Source organism: Equus caballus, chromosome 21 (genome assembly GCF_041296265.1).
Source record: "Equus caballus isolate H_3958 breed thoroughbred chromosome 21, TB-T2T, whole genome shotgun sequence".
In the NCBI taxonomy this organism is placed as follows: Eukaryota; Metazoa; Chordata; class Mammalia; order Perissodactyla; family Equidae; genus Equus; species Equus caballus.
The window spans coordinates 28,194,727-28,211,545 of record NC_091704.1 but is presented as its reverse complement, the minus strand read 5'-3'; the positions used below and the strand labels follow the sequence as shown (position 1 = coordinate 28,211,545).

The 16,819-nt window shown below is 41.1% G+C and overlaps 1 protein-coding gene and 1 long non-coding RNA gene across 24 annotated transcripts in view; one reads left to right on the top strand and one right to left on the bottom strand.

Annotated features, from left to right (window-relative positions):
- Window positions 1-16,819, bottom strand: part of PDE4D (phosphodiesterase 4D) — a 1,371,041-nt gene that overhangs the window by 504,335 nt on the left and 849,887 nt on the right. Inside the window, exon 1 of one of the 23 annotated variants that reach the window (XM_023625259.2) lies at window positions 14,760-16,073. Within the exon in view, the coding sequence (XP_023481027.1) occupies window positions 14,760-14,806 (47 nt within the window). The 5' untranslated portion in view covers window positions 14,807-16,073. 23 annotated transcript variants of the gene reach the window in all.
- Window positions 16,066-16,770, top strand: LOC138919791 (uncharacterized). The gene is made up of 2 exons (XR_011430354.1): window positions 16,066-16,204; window positions 16,475-16,770. It is a non-coding gene; the product is annotated as an uncharacterized lncRNA (long non-coding RNA).

Below are 16,819 nucleotides of genomic sequence, written 5' to 3'. Positions count from 1 at the left end.
CACCTTATTGCATATGTATGTGAGAAGTAACATCATATCTTGTTTCCCTTCGCTCTTCTCTCATCACTCTCCCCTATAAGTTATAGCTATATATCTTTTCTGGCTGCCTTAAATGCTACCTGGAAAAGGACAAAGTTTAAATAAACAAATAAATAACGCATTACCTCATTGAATTCCTGACAAATCTGGGTGATCGGTACCATTGTACTTTTCTTTTATGAATGAGGAAAGTCATGCCTATAAAAGTCATGTAATTTTCTCAAAATCAGCCAGTCAACATGAGTTTGAACTTAGTCCAATATGGCTCTAAAGCCTGAGCTCCTTCCCTTGCATAGTACTACCTGCCAAGAGAGATGGATACGATACCCCTCAAATGCTTTGCAAAATACACATGCCTCCTCCTCTTGCTACCCAGCCCTCCACCCCCAGATTCTGATACTCCTTGTTCCTGGGATGGGACAATGAGGAAATGAGTGGTTTTTTGCACAAACTTTTGTAGGCATTTCTTTCCTTTTTTTTTAAGATCAGCACCTCAGCTAACATCTGTTGCCAATCTTCTTTTCTTTTCTTCTTCTCTCCAAAGCCCCTGAGTACATAGTTGTATATTCTAGTTGTGAGTGCCTCTGGATGTCCTGTATGGGACATCAGCATGGCCTGATGAGCGATGCCATGTCTGTACCCGGGATCCGAACCAGAGAAACCCCGGGCCACCGAAGCCCAGCGTGGGAGCTTAACCACTAGGCCCTGGGGCTGGCCCCCGGCATTTCTGATATATGATACAACTACCATCTCCAATGACACCTCCCCCAACCCTCACCACCTCCACCACTTTGAGAAGCACAGGTCTAGATCCTTAAAATGTTGACGTTTGAGTTAACTTTCAAGGGTGTGCTCTGATTGAAAAATATATAAATATATAAAAAAGTTCATGATGTTCTTTCACAATAAAAAGAGAGTAAAACCTAATTCTAATGTACAAAGGGATTTCACATTTTTAATTATCATTTTAACTAATAGAGATGGTTGATATTTTAAATGAAATCTGAAAAGTATGGCATATCCTACCCATTTCAAAGGCTCAACTGACAAATTATTTTTCATGTAAAACCAGTATTTTCAATATTTCAAATATCAATACTTTCCTTGACATGTCATTTAATGTCTTCTTTTGACAATAACTAAAATTAAAGCAATAGCAAAATGAGAAACTAAAGAAGAGGAGTAATAATAAGGCGAGTCTAAGAAGGTACTTACTTCAGAATCAAAAGAATCCGGCAGATCCTCTTGACTCAGCACCTACTTTCTGAGAACTGTGCTAAGCATTTTACATACAATATCTCATTTAATCCTTACGGCAATATGATGAGGTAGGATTATTAGCCATATTTTCCAGATGAGGATAAAAGAGATGCAAGTAAAGTACACAGTTGCTCAAGAAGAAGGATGCAATCATGCTTGTCTAACTCCAAAGGCCACGCGTCACTGCCCCTCAGTATTTACCATTGCTCACTATGTATGATGCGGCCAACTTTGTGAAAAAGACGAGAGTTCTACAAGACCTGGAAGTCTTGGTTTAGCCTTGAAACATGTATCTGAGCTGTCTGAGGTCAAAGAAGGTTTCATGGAAGAGATGAGCTGTTGGAGGTGTGGGGACTTGAAGGCGGCCAGGGTCTGGAAAGTCAGAACAGACAGCAGAGTAGCCCAGGTAAGGAAATCAGATGGGTGCATCTGGGAACAGCGAGAAGACTCATATAATTGAAGAAGAGGAATCTGGTTCAGGAGTCATGAGAACTAAATCATAAGAACTAAAGAGAGATCAGGTGAAACACAATTACAAAGAGCTTTGAAGGTCAAGTAGAAAAAAATTCACGTTAAATCATTCACTCATTCCACAAAGATCTATGGATGCTTAGTACGTGGGCCAGGAAAAATAAAGAAAATAGAGTAACACAGAAAGCCCTGGAGAATTCTGTTGACAGTCTTATAGTAATCACTGCCAGGGCCCTGTCCACGCAACCTTAGCAATAACATGCCAATGGAATTCTATTCTAGGTGTGGGCAGTACTCCACCTAAGCTTTAGCCTGCAGGCAGGCCAGGCTGGAAACGCCAGGAATTAACTCCTGGGGGTAGCCATCAGCCAATGAAGAACGGCAGTTGGAGGACAAATCCTCCAGTGTCCTCCAGCGTCCTCATGCCTTGGGTATGACAGGACATCTCTAAAGCAAGTTCTGCATCACCTCCCAGAGGTCCCCAACAGGACGGAGTCTCAGTTGCCTATTTCAGTTACCTGATCACTAATGTACCCTGTATTAGCTTCCTTCCCTTCCTGCCTCACTTCCCCACTCCCACACCAGGGTTTCCGGAGGTCACCTCTGGAATAAACCATTTGCACTCAAATCCTTCTATCAGGGACCTTCAGAGGAAACCCAACCTGACACTGATGCACAACAGCTTAGTAACAACTAACTATGGTGGAGTGCTTGTATGTCAGGCACTGTTCTAAGCACTTTATATATATTACAACATTTCATCCTCATAACAGCCTATAAGGTAAAACCTATATAACTTCCATTTTACAGAGGAGGAAACTGAGGCACAGAGAGGTTAAATAACTTGGCCAGGGTCACACAGCTAGAAAGCTTGGATCCAGATTTGAACCAGGCACTCTGGATTCAAAGTCGACTTGCTTTTAGCCACTAAATCAGCTACCTTTCTGCACATGAAAATAAATTACTGTATAGCAACACAAGTTGCTCTGGGAAAGTACAAGGAGCTCTGGGAGAAGAGAGCGAGGGCTCAACTCTACCTGGACTTTAGGGGAGGCCAAGCAAACCAAGTTCCAATGGACTAGCAGGGATCTGCCACGGCAAAAGGCAAGAGGGTAGAAACACATTCCAGCACAGGGTCCATCACGCAGCAGGCAGTGTCGTCAGACACCATGGAGCCCCACTGAGGGTAGGGTGCTGGAGTAAGGGGTGGAGCGAGTCATGGTGGGGGTGGTAACCAGCTGCTCCAGCGTCCCCAGCCCTCCTGCAAAAGTGCACCCTTTATATAAGGCTGTTCCTCAACACCTGCCATATCTATTTTATATGTTAAGTCACTGCCTAAGCCTTTGCTTGAAGAAAGGGCTCTGTGACTTAAAGCTATGTTTGTAATGTCTATACAAAATTATGGATATATCTAAAAACTCAAATATAATAATGGGGGAAATAACATTCATACTATTAGTAGGTAGCATTTATGCATGAAATTAGACAGGCAGAGGCCAGATGAGCAGGCTGTACTGTATATGATACACAGCCAATACATTTTCTAGGCCGAGCACAGATAGGGAGGCTATGATTTTTTTAGGGCATAGCTTGACAGTGTCAGATGTATGAAAAGAGGAGAGAAGAGACATACATGGAAGCTGGTCTATGTCTGAGAACTGTATCACGTATTGAGAAAAAATAATTAAAATGTAACATAAATGTTATAAACAAAGAAAGGAACATATGTTATAAATGAGGAAATGGACCAGCTGCAGAGTTAATTTACACAATTTTGTCTCTCCAGAAAGATAAAACATAGACATCTTCAAGGAAAGAAAGATTCCTGTGAATGAACTGATGATTAATTTTAAAGAAATAACTAGTCTTAGATAAGGAGGTGATCTGGAACAATAGCATTTGGATTTTGCAGATAAACACAATTCAGCAGGATGGCTCCCTCTGCAAATGCCATTAAACTCTCCCAAGTATCAGAAATCAAGACGTGTGAGCATTATTTATGCTCAAGATGACAACTTTTAGAGAAATTTTACTCTGCAAACAGACTATTTCCTGAAAAACAGAAATTAATCTTGAAAGCACTAACTTCCAGGCACACAAATCTGGAAAGGTAATTTTTACTCTAATGCATTTATTGAGCACCTGCTATCTGTCAGGCACTGTGCCAGGAACCGAGAATCTAATGATGAAGGACACGGATGAGACAACCCAGAAGGAGAAAATTCATCCCGCATAAAGTAGGTGCTGATTCAGAACAGGAGAGCACAGCACTTTTCCAAGGGAGGTGATTCTTGTTGAGGTTAGAGAGCTGAGGAGGAATGCATTATTCCCCACAATTCGCACTCAACCCAAGGAGTTGTCTCTGATATATGCTGAAAAGTTCCGAGGATGTGATACAGAAGAGGCAGCTCAGTCCTCCAAGCCATGTAGTTAATGGGAAGACGTGGGATGGAATGGGCCCGTAACTGAGCAACTAGATTACCCTGGGAAATCTGGTTAACCTTTCACAGCCTAGCCTCCTAATCTGTAAATAACAATAGCTATCATTCACTGGGTACTTACTGAGTAACAGGTGCTTGCTCTTCCAAGCACTTGACAGGTTTCCTCATTTTAACTTCACAGCAACCCTACGAAGTAAGAACTATCTATTCTCCCTATTCTTTTACAAGTTGGAAAACTGAAGCTCAGGGAGGTTAGATACCTCATCCAAGGTTGCACCCTTGTCATGGATTTTGGGAGGATTAAATGAGATAATGTATATAAAAAGCCTAGTCTATACCTGGCATGAATAACTTCTCAAATGTGAAAGCTATTATTATTATCTTCATTATTTTTAGAGCATAAGTTCCCATGCCTCATCTCCAAACGAGGCACAGTAGTGTTATTTGAATAATGCAAAAGGATATTTAATTAAATAATACTTCAAACATATAATCTTTGTTATTCATCCTCTTCTTTGCACACACTCCTTTATTGAGGAAAAATTTATAAAGTACCTGTTAGGTGCAACACTGTGCCCAGTGCTGGCCATATAAAGTAGAAGAAAGTAGTCGAGGCGGCCACTGACATGGACAGAATGGAATATGATTTGTCCTTATGAAGTCTCAGAGGTTAGCTTAGTCACAGAGAGTTCCTCGAAGCCAAAAGGTGCAGTGAAGGCTTGGGAGAATGGGGTCATCTTTAAAATGGTGACATCTTGATCTACCTTAACATTCAATCTCTCAAAAATCAAACTTGCATTGATGACTTTCTAGAAAATGAGATGTTTCAACAAATATTTTCTTCTTTTAGGACTCAAAACGCCCAAGACTCCAATGCCATACTTTATGACTTGTCAGATCTCTTCCACTCCTCTCAATGGCCCATGGGTTTCCTCAATCGACTGGCTAGCTTTCCTTTCTTCTCTAAAACATCAAGGGCCTCTCCATAATCGTGCCAATTATTTGTTTCAAATTTACTGAGCAAACACACCTACACAAAGCAACCCAAGGACATTGATATTGAGAACTTCACACCATGTTACTTCTTAGACTAGGTGGAAGCTGGACAAGCCAGAGACCTTTGACCAAGGGAAGAGTTGGAAAGACATGAGGGACACATAATGGTATGTGGGATATATTTTCTCAATTAATGTGGATATCAGCACTAGAGGCATAAAGTTGCCATCTTACCCATGAAAAAGGCTGATATTTAAAGTGCAGTTTCGTGGAGAAGGAATTGAGAGATGAAGGTTTTTGTTGTTGTTGTTGTTGTTCTGAGGAAGATTGGCCCTGAGCTAACGTCAGTGCCAATCTTCCTCTATCTTCTAGTATGTGGGCCGCCAGCACAGCATGGCCACTAACGGAGCAGTGTAAGTCCGCGCCCAGGAGCCGCACCGGGCTGCCAAAGCAGAGTGTGCTAAACTTAACCACTAGACCACGGGGGCTGGCCCAAGAAATTGAGGGTTTTTTAAAGGCGGATCCAAATACTTCAGAACAGTGTCAGAGGTCAGTCCTGGAGTAGTTTGTTGATCAATGTATTATTTCTCAGCACTCTCTTTAATCAAAGGACAGTTATACGTAAACAAGACAGAAAGGAGTAAATTACTAAGGTAAGATACAGAATCATTGATTTTTATCGCACCATATGATTCTTTAGTTCAACCTCCTGACCTTCAGATTTAAAAAGAAAAACACGAAAACTCAGAGGGAGGGAAGAATGAAGTTCCCATATAAGTGACTAAGACTGCTTGGTACCTTATTTAGAGGCTTGGAGCTGCAGCAGAAACCCTACAAAGAACGCCCTGTACGGAGAGGAAAGAGAAAGCTCTGCTGACGTGGGAGAAAGTGCGGACGATTAGAAGAGAGGAAAGAAATTCATAACGTCTCCTAAACTCACGGTACACTACAGGGTTCATAATTATGGCCTAAAAAAATTAGGCTATTTTAAAATTTCTCTTAATTTACATCTTATATTTGTTATTTCCCCCCCGAGATGTCAGGGAAACCTAAAAGAGAATTAAATTTATAAATATTTAAACTAGGTTATACCATCTGGTTAAAGTCATATTATGTTTTGTTATTTTCAGTAAGTTTCTCAGAGACTGGTGACACTTTCAAGTGAACTTCAGAAAGGTTTTGAAGAAAGCTTTGTAAAAGCAAGTTACATATATACGGATTTGTGACATTCCAACCTAAACCACAGAAAGCCTCCTAGTAAAAAAGGAGCAAACGGGATCATTTTGCCTTCTCTTCCTACTGTGATTTTTATTCATTTGAAGTTAAAATTCAAAGCAAACATCTTAGAGCTTCTGTTTGTCACCCAGGAGTTATTTCCAGGCAGCTTAGGAAATCTCACATTTCCAAAATCAGGTCAGGAAACTGGAACTGCCATCTAATTAATCTGTTCAGAAAACAGCCTCCACCACTACCAAAGAGAAAATAACAACAATAAAATCAACTCTGCATTCTTTGGGATCCCAAAAAACACAATCAACAGGAGAAATGCTAATTACAAAACAGTTTCTAATTTAGTAATTAAGAATTATAACATTTCTGCCACATGGCTACCCCTCTTCCTGACATAATACTTTGTGTAAGTAATTTTCAAAGCAGGATAAAACATCCTTTATTGACTTCATATATTCAGTCAGCATCACTGACTTTTTCCAGCTCACTTGACACTCTTCTACCTCCCTCTTCAGCAGCCTTTCCAATTCCCCACAGAAACTGGTTCATAACCTGACGAAGCTCCTCCACTAGCCTCTCAGTGGTCCTCCCCCTGAGATATGATCTTGAATTCTCCTCCTCAGAGAAAACAGAGGGCAGGAGACCAAAATGCCCTTGGGTTCTCCTTCCACCTCCCTAATCTCTCCATTATTTGCATCCATCCTCCCCTTTCTCCATCCTATCTTGGAGGAAGTCACATCCTTCACTCATTGTCCAGATCCTGTATCTGGAAACTTCCTTCAGGGCATGCTCCCGGACTCTCTTAAAAGAACCTGGTGTTCTTCACTAACCACAGGTTCTTCTTCCTCTTCTTGCCTCCTCTTCTCTCTCCCCCTCTTCTGTCCTTCTTATCCAAAATTTTGAAAGTGGTGTGCATTCCTTCTCTCTGCTTTTATAACCCCTGAAATGAACTTATCCCCAGATGCTCCCTTGAACCACTCTCCAAAGTGTTGCCAATAACTACAAATTCTGAAGCCATCAGATACAATTTAAGTCCTTCATTTCCAGACTTCTTTAAGGTATTTGGACCAGCCACTTAACCTGTTTCTTCCTTTGAACTCTCATAACACTGTGTATATCAATATGCTTCCACTGTGCTGTAATTATCTGTTTCTGTGGCGTTCTCCTCACCGGTCTACGCGTATTTTCAAGACAGGATTGTTATCATATTTATCTGGACATTCCCTCCGCTTAAAGGAATCAGTATGTTCCACGTGTTCTAATCCGATTCACTAAGAATGGCATTTTTCAGCAGCTCAGAAATTGGGCTATTTCATGATTAAAATGTTCCTTTGGCTGTTTGGCATTAGCTCTGATTTCAGAAAATGTTAATATTCTTTACTTGTGCAAAAAACAAATTGTAAATACTTATAATTAAAATATTTTGATGATGGTAGCAAAACCCCAAACTCGTATGATCTTTTATTGTTGGCAAAGCACTCTCAAAAACATTTCATCTGACTGTCACAAGCGCCCTTCAAGGTCGATGTGGAGCCCGCGTCAGAGCAGGGCCAGGGCCGTGCTCTTTGCTCACTGCCCCATGGCCCAGGGCGCGAAGCTGAACTCACCTGGGCTCTACTAGCTCAGCTTGCGCCCGGGGGGGGGGGATGCTTTTTGCTTTGCCCAGAGGCTCTGTCCATTCACCAAGCCCTGCAGTCTGCATTTCTAATTCATCAGCCTGAAGTGGGGCGCCTTTCCTATTCTATCTGCCCAGAGGAGCACCTTTTCCTAATGCACAGAAAGGACCTCACAGGCCAGAATGGCCCTGGAAACACAGTTCACCTCAAATGCCTTGTAAAATCTCTCATTCTGAGAAAACACCAAAGGAGCTGAAATGGTCGAAGTCTAGGTCGTAGTCCCAAGGCGAACAGGAAGGGTTCCTCAGGGAAAGGCCACTGACATTCACTAGGACTCCCACGTACCTACCCAACTTGCTGACTAACTGGGTCAATCTACTTATTTTCTCTGGTCTTACTGCTAACATATTTTCCAGAAGGTCCATGGACACAGTGTTAAGGCATCTGTCACAGAATAATACAGAGAACTAAAAAGACACTGGGCTTTAAAATCAGGCCTGACCTGGTTTTGAGCGGGTCAGCTTCACTAAGTAATAGATGTGAGACCTTGAGCAAATTATTTACCCTCTGTGAGCATTACTTTCCTCATCTGCAAACAGGGATTCAAATAAGACCCGCCTCTGAAAGCTACTGTGGCCATTAAATGATGTACTTTACGTGAAAAATGGGGCATGGACAATCAGCGTTGATCACTTCCATGAAGTATACAATAGTCATATTTGTTACCTACATTATAAGAAATTCACCCCAGGTTTTAGAACGTCATTGTTTAACAATCAAACAGATTATACCAGTGTGCTATGAGATTTTCTTTAACAGTCTACTCTTCAACATGAAGCAGGTAAATATCCGCTGCAATCATTTTCAACAGGTGGTGAAGAGCTTGGAGACCTTTCGCAAGGTCACACAGAGCATTAACGCCAGCGCTAAAGTTAGAAACCTGGAGGGTTTTGTTCTGTTTTGTTTTTCCCCAGCCAATTACCTGTCTATATAGAATTGAATTATCCATCCTTGCAACCAAATACTTATCCCCAAATTTTACACAACATGATCTAGCTGAAATATATTGTCTTGGGCATGTTTATAGGCTAACACTTCTCTAACAACTGGAAACACCATCCCATAGTACATCGAGGGATAAGTAGTAAGAGCAGCAAACTTACAGCTTGGAGACATTTTAGAGCTACTGTAAAAAAGGTTGGACGATGCCATAGCTAGACAGGGTACTAATGAGCATTAATGTTTGTGGGGTGTAATGGAAGGAGGAGAGGAAGAGGTGAAGTGTGGTTACTGTTTAAAAAAGGAAGAAAGAAACTTGTAGCCTGAGGCAAGTGGGAAACATTGTTAAGTTCATTCCTTGGGTTCTTCCTCTCAGAATTCTCAACTATTTTCCTTTTTCCCTTACTTGCCTGTTTTTCTCTGAACCTGGATCCCTCAGCATTAGTGGAAGTAATAGTCAGCTAAGAGGATACAGGAACAAGGGGGCGGAAAGTGAAGAATTTAATAGAAGCAAAACATCCCAAATTTGTAGCTAATCATTTTCATACGCTAGAGAATACTTTCTCCCTTTCTTCCTTTTGTAGGGATTGTCTAAAACCTCCATGGCCTGGGCCACCCACTTGGCTCACTGAAGATGTAACCTGTTAGCAGTTTAAATTATTTTACCCAGAGGGAGAAGTCTGCTGGGACTAAAAATTATATTTAATGTCCATAAGTTGCGCGCACACTGATATTACTGACGGCAACTGTCATACTATGCCTTAATCAAATTTTAAAAAATTAAAACAAAAATTTGAATTTTTATTTTCACTTTTTAAATTACAAGGTATTACTAACAAAAACTAAGGAGAATATAGCTAGAGGCAATAAAACACAGTAAAACAGAAAGCCAAGAGAAAAACTGTATGTTTAATGGGATCCATATCTCATCTGAAGTAAAATCTTTGCTGTGTTATATCTAAATCCGAACTTCCAGCTTAAACAATGGCTGACTTGACTACTGAGCCCCAGGAATTTGTGAACAAGATCAGTGTGTATAATTATGAGCTCTATCCACACTTTGTTGGCCATAAGTCCTTACAAATAAGTTGTATTGGGCCATAACAAGAATTCGAAATCAAGCTGAGAGTTTGGTATTTGTACTCTAGAATTTCTGGGTGGTTTTGTCACTCAGAGGAAGAGACGGCACTGAAGCAAGGTCAGCAATGACCTGAAATGTCATAAAAAGACAAGCAGACACTGGCAGAATGTTAGGTTGACTAAAATGAATAGAGCTCCATCTTCTTGCATGAGATTTAATACAGTTTTGACTGTCAATGCATACACAGTCTCAAACTCAACGTTTCTCCCACCCACCAAAATTCTCATAAAACAAGTGAGATTATTATATCGGCCAAAACGTAAACTCTGGAAAATGCAACTCTGGGTTGCGTTTCTATAGTTTCAATATATGAACAGAAGAAAAACCTTAAAAGATCAGACTGTAAGAGAACTGTCCTTTCACTAAGAAGCAGGCCATCTTGCCTTTCTCTGATTATTTACTCACTGGATTTGCTGTTGAAAATATATATATAAATATTAATACATATATGCATATGATATTATTGATATATTGATTTATATGTTGCTTCATTCCATAAAGGATTTAGACCAAAGAAAACAAAACAAAATGAGTTAGTCTACAAGTTGAACTCTTGGTCTATAGAGGCAACAACAAAACTGTGGCTTGCTAGATTAAACTTTATTAGGAACTTCGAAAGGGAAAGGCGAAGGAAAGGATGTGGCGCCTAGCAAAAGGAACAAGAAGCGCCAACGTTGAGTCAAGCTGCCATAATCACCACATTTTGCCTCTTGATTGGAGTCACCTCTCAGCATCACAAAGAGAGTATGATAAAAGCATTTAGATATGCGGGCTTTAAAAAATTAAACCTTAACCACCAAATAAGTAAAACCGTTAAATCACCATCTACAATCACTAGTCCCAAATCTTCGCTCAGGTTTCCTCAGGAGCACACTGATGGTAGGACTGTACCGCCTCCCCTCGCAGGGCCTATGGGCTACTATTTCCCATTGTCTTCTCTCTGAGTCATTTGAGTTCATCATAAACAGGATGTAAAGGTATTTAAAGAAAACGCCCTCCTAAACTTTATACATGTAAAATTCAATTGCATTCAACATGGTTCTGGTGTTTCTGGCATGAAATTATAGCATTTTTATAAATCAGATTATACAAAATTGTTACATATCTTTAAAGTAAGGCAAAAAGCTATGAACATATGTTAAGGCACATTCTGGTTATGTCAAACATATTTTATGTCATTCTTGTTAGACCCCTGCATATGATTTCATGTCATGAGGCTTCTAAAGAGAACTTTTAATTGCCACTACATGAAATTTAAATTCCTGGAAAGCTGACTTGCATTTCCCTTCTTCCAGCCATGCAAGAAGACCCATTCTGGAATTGCCAGGCTACCACTATATTCTCACAACTAGTCAGAATAAAAAATAAGAAGAGCTATATAGTACTTATTTACCTAGTGAGGCAAACTCTTATCTTTGTTTGGCTTGGCAGTAAAAAGGTCGAAAAGTGTAATGGAAAGAAGCCTTTGCAATAAAATCCTCCAGCAAATATTTCTAATGTAGCTTTAAACAAGGAAAGTATACTCTTCATACCACTCTCTTAGCACTCAAGGGGTAGTGTTCTATTAAGACAAGTAATAAGACCACTTATTAACTTTAACTGGTAACCAATAAACAATGAATTTGTAAAACTGTTGCTCAATTATCAACACACCAGCCCTAGGGCAGGAGGATGAGAGTCCAAGTGGGAACTCTATACCTAGAACGGCCCTGAGCTAATATCCACTGCCAATCTTCCTCTTTTGCTTGAAGAAGATTGTCACTGAGCTAACAACACATGTGCCAATCTTCCTCTATTTTGTATGTGGGATGCCGCCACAGCATGGCTTGATGAGTGGTGTGTAGGTCCGTGCCCAGGATCACAACCTGTGAACCTAAGGTCACCGAAGCAGAGCGCACAAACTTAACCAATATGCCACTGTGCCTGCTCCTACTTCTGATAAACTTTTAAAGACTACTCTAGACCTCCTGGATCTCAATTTCCCCTCCTTCTGATTTATAAAATTTCCCCTCCCCTCTGATTTATAAAAATGCTCCTCAAAAAGCATAAGAGAAAAACAGTGTGCACCTCTGTGTCCTGCCTATCCAAAAGGTTTAGAGTCTTCACAGAGATGAGCCAGAGCTCATGAAACCAAAGCACACATCTCCTTTAACATGTTTATTATTCCCTGGCATGGATCTGTTGCCAACTTCTGATCTGCCCCTTTGTGAAAAAAAGACCTGTATGTGAGAATGAGGAAAGGGAGTCTTTGGAAATGAAAAGGAGAACAATTTGGCAAATCCTTTCTTCTTGGCATGATAATTCATAAGCATGGAATCTAATCCAATAGGGACTCTTACAGTGGGACAAAGGGAAAGGTTTTCTGTCAGCAAACACAGAGAATCTCTTACCGCAGTATTGAAAGGTGAGGTTGTAAACAAGAGAAAAACAACAACTGGGGAAGTTGAGAACCAAACACAACATTAATTGGGTCACCTGGAAAAAACCACCACCTTCTTCCTTTGAATTCAACAACTTATTAACGAAACCTTCTAAAGGGCCCGGGCAAGAACAGATACACAGAACACTCACACTCCACATTGGCTCAATTTGGCCACAACAACAACAACAAACTGGCACGTCATGCCGTGAAATGACAATGTAGGAAGTGTTACCTTGCTTCAGGCACAAAGGAAAACCACCAGGACTCTCAACTTCTCTAACAGCTTTCAAACATATATATTACAGAGCTAGAGGAGCATGAATAAGCACATTTGCTTTCTTTCCAAAACTATAGAGTTGAATAGTTGATCTCTTTCCAGTCAAAAGTAGAGACCGGCTAAATGCAACAAAATAAAAGGTGGTCACAATGTTAGGCATTCAAACAGCACGTGCATCCTACCTATTGCAACATAAACAAATGAACCCAAACAGCAGGGCCTGGGCAGAATAAAAACTGTTGCTTTATAGCCAGGTACACTTTATAGAAACAAGAATGGTAATTTTTTTCCCCTAAACAAATCTTAATAGGTACAAAATTAACCTTGAAGAAAGGCATAAAGAACAGAAGACAAAAATAAAAGGCTTGACAAATGCCCAGTATGTGCCAGGGACTGTTTCCAGGACCCTTTTATCTTAGGATTAAAGACTGTTTATGTGAATGTATCTGTAAGCATGACAATGACCTTATTGCTGATGCCTGACCCTCACCATTAGCAACAGCAAGGCTAGGCGATGGCACAAAGCTCCCACTGAGTCGGGAACTCTGGTGATGCACTTGGAAGTGGGCCACTGAGGTTTACAGGCATGTCACCCAGACCCCCTCCCATTAGAGACTGGGGACGGTGGCTCTGGGCAGCAGGGAAGGAAGGTACGCCACAGCATGGACACTGAATGCTTCTGGTATTGATACAAAATGAGCACCTGCCCAGAGTGACCAAGGATGTCACTGACCCTTCTCTGCAACTGATTTTCAGCTAACAAGCTGAAACGTCTGTAACAAACCAGCAGGTCATTTTGGTGGAGCCTTAAGATATTAGGAAGCGTTTATTTGAGACATTGTCATAAAAGCAGCTCTAAGAAAACACTCAGAAACCTGTATTTTGATATCTATGACAGCCTGATACCAGCTAAAAAATTTACTTGGGAAATAGACTCAAAATCAGACACATTGCCTTGTTCAAAACAAACCATGTTAGTAGCCAGAAAACCTTAAAATGTGCTTTTATCATGCATTCACAAAGTTTCTGCTCAGAGACTGCATCCAGTCCACCCTAGTGTGGTGAAAACAAGCAATTTTGAAATCATGAGCTTTGCCCTCATAATACCCTCAGCAATTAGTTCTTCTACACATTGAGCCATAAACTCTAACAAGAAATGGTAGAGAGTGTCACACGTCCAGAGATCTTCATTCAGGGCATTGAACCTTAATACATGAGCAGACGTCAAGGAACTCGGCAAGTCCTATGAGAGTCTGAGCACTTCAGGATTCATGTGTTAGAATTCTATTAAACTCGTTCATTCTAGTGGAAATATTTCTTGAATAGTTAAAATATCCCGTAAAAGTGAGGCACCAACACATCTTAGTATCATCTTAAAATTGAGTCAACATTCTAAGCTTTCCCTTGCCCTTCTTTTGGAAATTCACAAAGACCGAAGGCCAGGCAAATTGATATTAGATATCAGAATTGCATGTGCCCTTCCCCAGTGAATTTTCAAATAAAAGAAAACAAAAGAGCAAAAAACAAATGCCAAACCTCCCTTTTTTCTTTTGTTTATTGGTCAAATAGTTGCCATTCTAAAAGTTGTTGTGAGCTTTGGTTTAGTCTTGTTTTTCTCTCTCCGAAATGTTAGCAAATGTAAATGTCCTCATAGCTGACTTCTTATTTTCAGATGCTTTTACATGAGCAAGTAATTTGTTATTGCATAACCATTACTTTCTCAGAGAATATTTGGTTTTAAGCATGTTTTACTTTTCATACTTACTTGATACCAATATTCTTGCTCAAGATACATCCTCCTCAGGCACCTGCCGTGGAATTCTACAATTCTGAGTTCTACAAACTGAAGGGGACATTGATTACTCACCATATCCAGGAATGCCTTCTAAAGGGGAAATTATTCACGTGCATCATATTTGCAGATCTTCTGTCATTAATATTTTCCTTGTCTCATACGTTACATGTAGTGATTTTCAGAGATGAATTCCAACTCTCCTGTTTGAGCAGCTATCATGGGCAATTATTGCAACAAGTATTGAATTCCAAAAAAATCCCCCCCCAAAAACAAATAGCAACCATGAAAGCCCTTCCAGGATTTGAAGAAAGAAACATCGCAGAGCACGGCAGGTAGGAGTCCATCCATCTAGGTTCCACTAGTTAGTCAACACACTAAAATAACCAGTTCAATCGCTAATCCTAAGTGGTGGCAAATATTGTTCTGGTAAAATCCAGCCGCCTAGAGTGTAGATTAATGCATCCTCGCAAGAAGGACTCTGGAATGTGGGAAGAAAGGAGTCAAAAGACAGTTTCTTGTTATCCTTGTTAAAGAAGTGTTAGAAGGGAAATGGAAAACTTCAGGCTGCTTTGCCATGCTGTCCTTTAGAAATGAATATTGCTTTTTCTTCTTTCTTAGGCACATATTCATGTGTGGTCACTTTAACGCAGTGCTGCCTTCTGTGACGACTCGGACAAAGACCTGGGCAGAGGGGCTCGAAACCACGTATGACCAAAGCCAACTTCTTTCCCCAGTCTCAGAACTGCTGGTTTTCAACTGCCAAAGTAGGAAGGCAACGAGCAATTTCTGCTCTGCAGGACGGGATTACCATGAGCTACCGTCATGACTTCAGAAGGTTCTGTCATGAGGAAATTCATTTCTGCTGCCTAACCCCATAATAAGGCTGTCTGCTCTCTTTAAGTAAAATGACTAAGCTATTGATCCTTCCACTGCAGAAACCCCTTTAATTTGTTGTTATCAACACCATGTGCGGGCTTTTCATATTTTGCCTTGGAAAGAAAATGAATTTCACAGCTGCAAGTCAGACGTTGTCTAAGAATTTCTTCTCCAGGCTGTCTTTCTTTTCTCTCTCTCTCTCTCTTTTTAACCAAATTCAATTCCCCCAATAGGTGTCATTTACTCTGATGCTCTGACATCTTCTGAAAGATTCTCATGCCCAAGCTATACAGACCTTGCATGCTTTTAAAACACAATGGCAACAGGCTCCTGCTGGGGTCCCCCAGCGCCGAATTTCCAGCAGAAGCTTTGGAATCGCCGCAGCCGCCTTGTCTGCCCGGGTTGTGCCGCCCGGCGGCTCTGAGCAGCTCAGGACACTTGCAGGCTCCGTGGTACTGTACATTAACTCTGCAGCAGCCCGCTCGGCTGCGGAGACTGCTGCCTGACAGCGATGTGCTGGCGTCAAGGGGGCCCTCTAGGTGGGTTCCCAGACACTGCAGCACGGGCTTGCTCGCCTCCAAGGAAGAGAGAGCCAAAGGGGTTAAAGGAACAGCTCGCCCTAAAAGAGCAGATTTCTCTCAGTAAGTAATTACCAAGCAAGACAAGCTAAGCAGTAAGAAACCTGCAAATAACCTCCCAGGGCAATGACATCCTGAACAAATAGACAGGACGGGGGTGGGGGGTTGGGGAGGTGTTGTATTTTCCTTCTTACCCAATGAAAAGAAAGAGAATAAAAGAAGTCCAGAGAGAATTTGCGAACGACAGGGTTGGTCACTTCGACTCCTGTGTTTTTAAGAAAACAATAATATCGGGGTGGGGATGTCTGACTAACTTGATTTGTAACCATTCAGTTACAGATGACCAGACGGTAATTTTTGCACAGGAAATCCCGTGGAAGGCAGTTCTGCGGAAGTCGGTGATACCCATGTGCAACTGCGCATGCCATAAAGCTGCTTGTTTGATGAGGGGGTGTGGAGATCTGAGGAGTGCCGGATCAAGCACGGCCATGCCCACGGTGGATATTTTGTATTTCCTCAAGCATACCCCTTTGTTGCAAAAAATTCTGTTCCACAATCCCCTGAAAGCACCCCATCTCTGTTGATGCCATTTTGGAGCAAGAATAAAATAGTAAACTCCTGTAATAGTAGGTTGGCACTTAAATGGTGTTTGTTGGAAATCAGTAGGAGAATGAACTT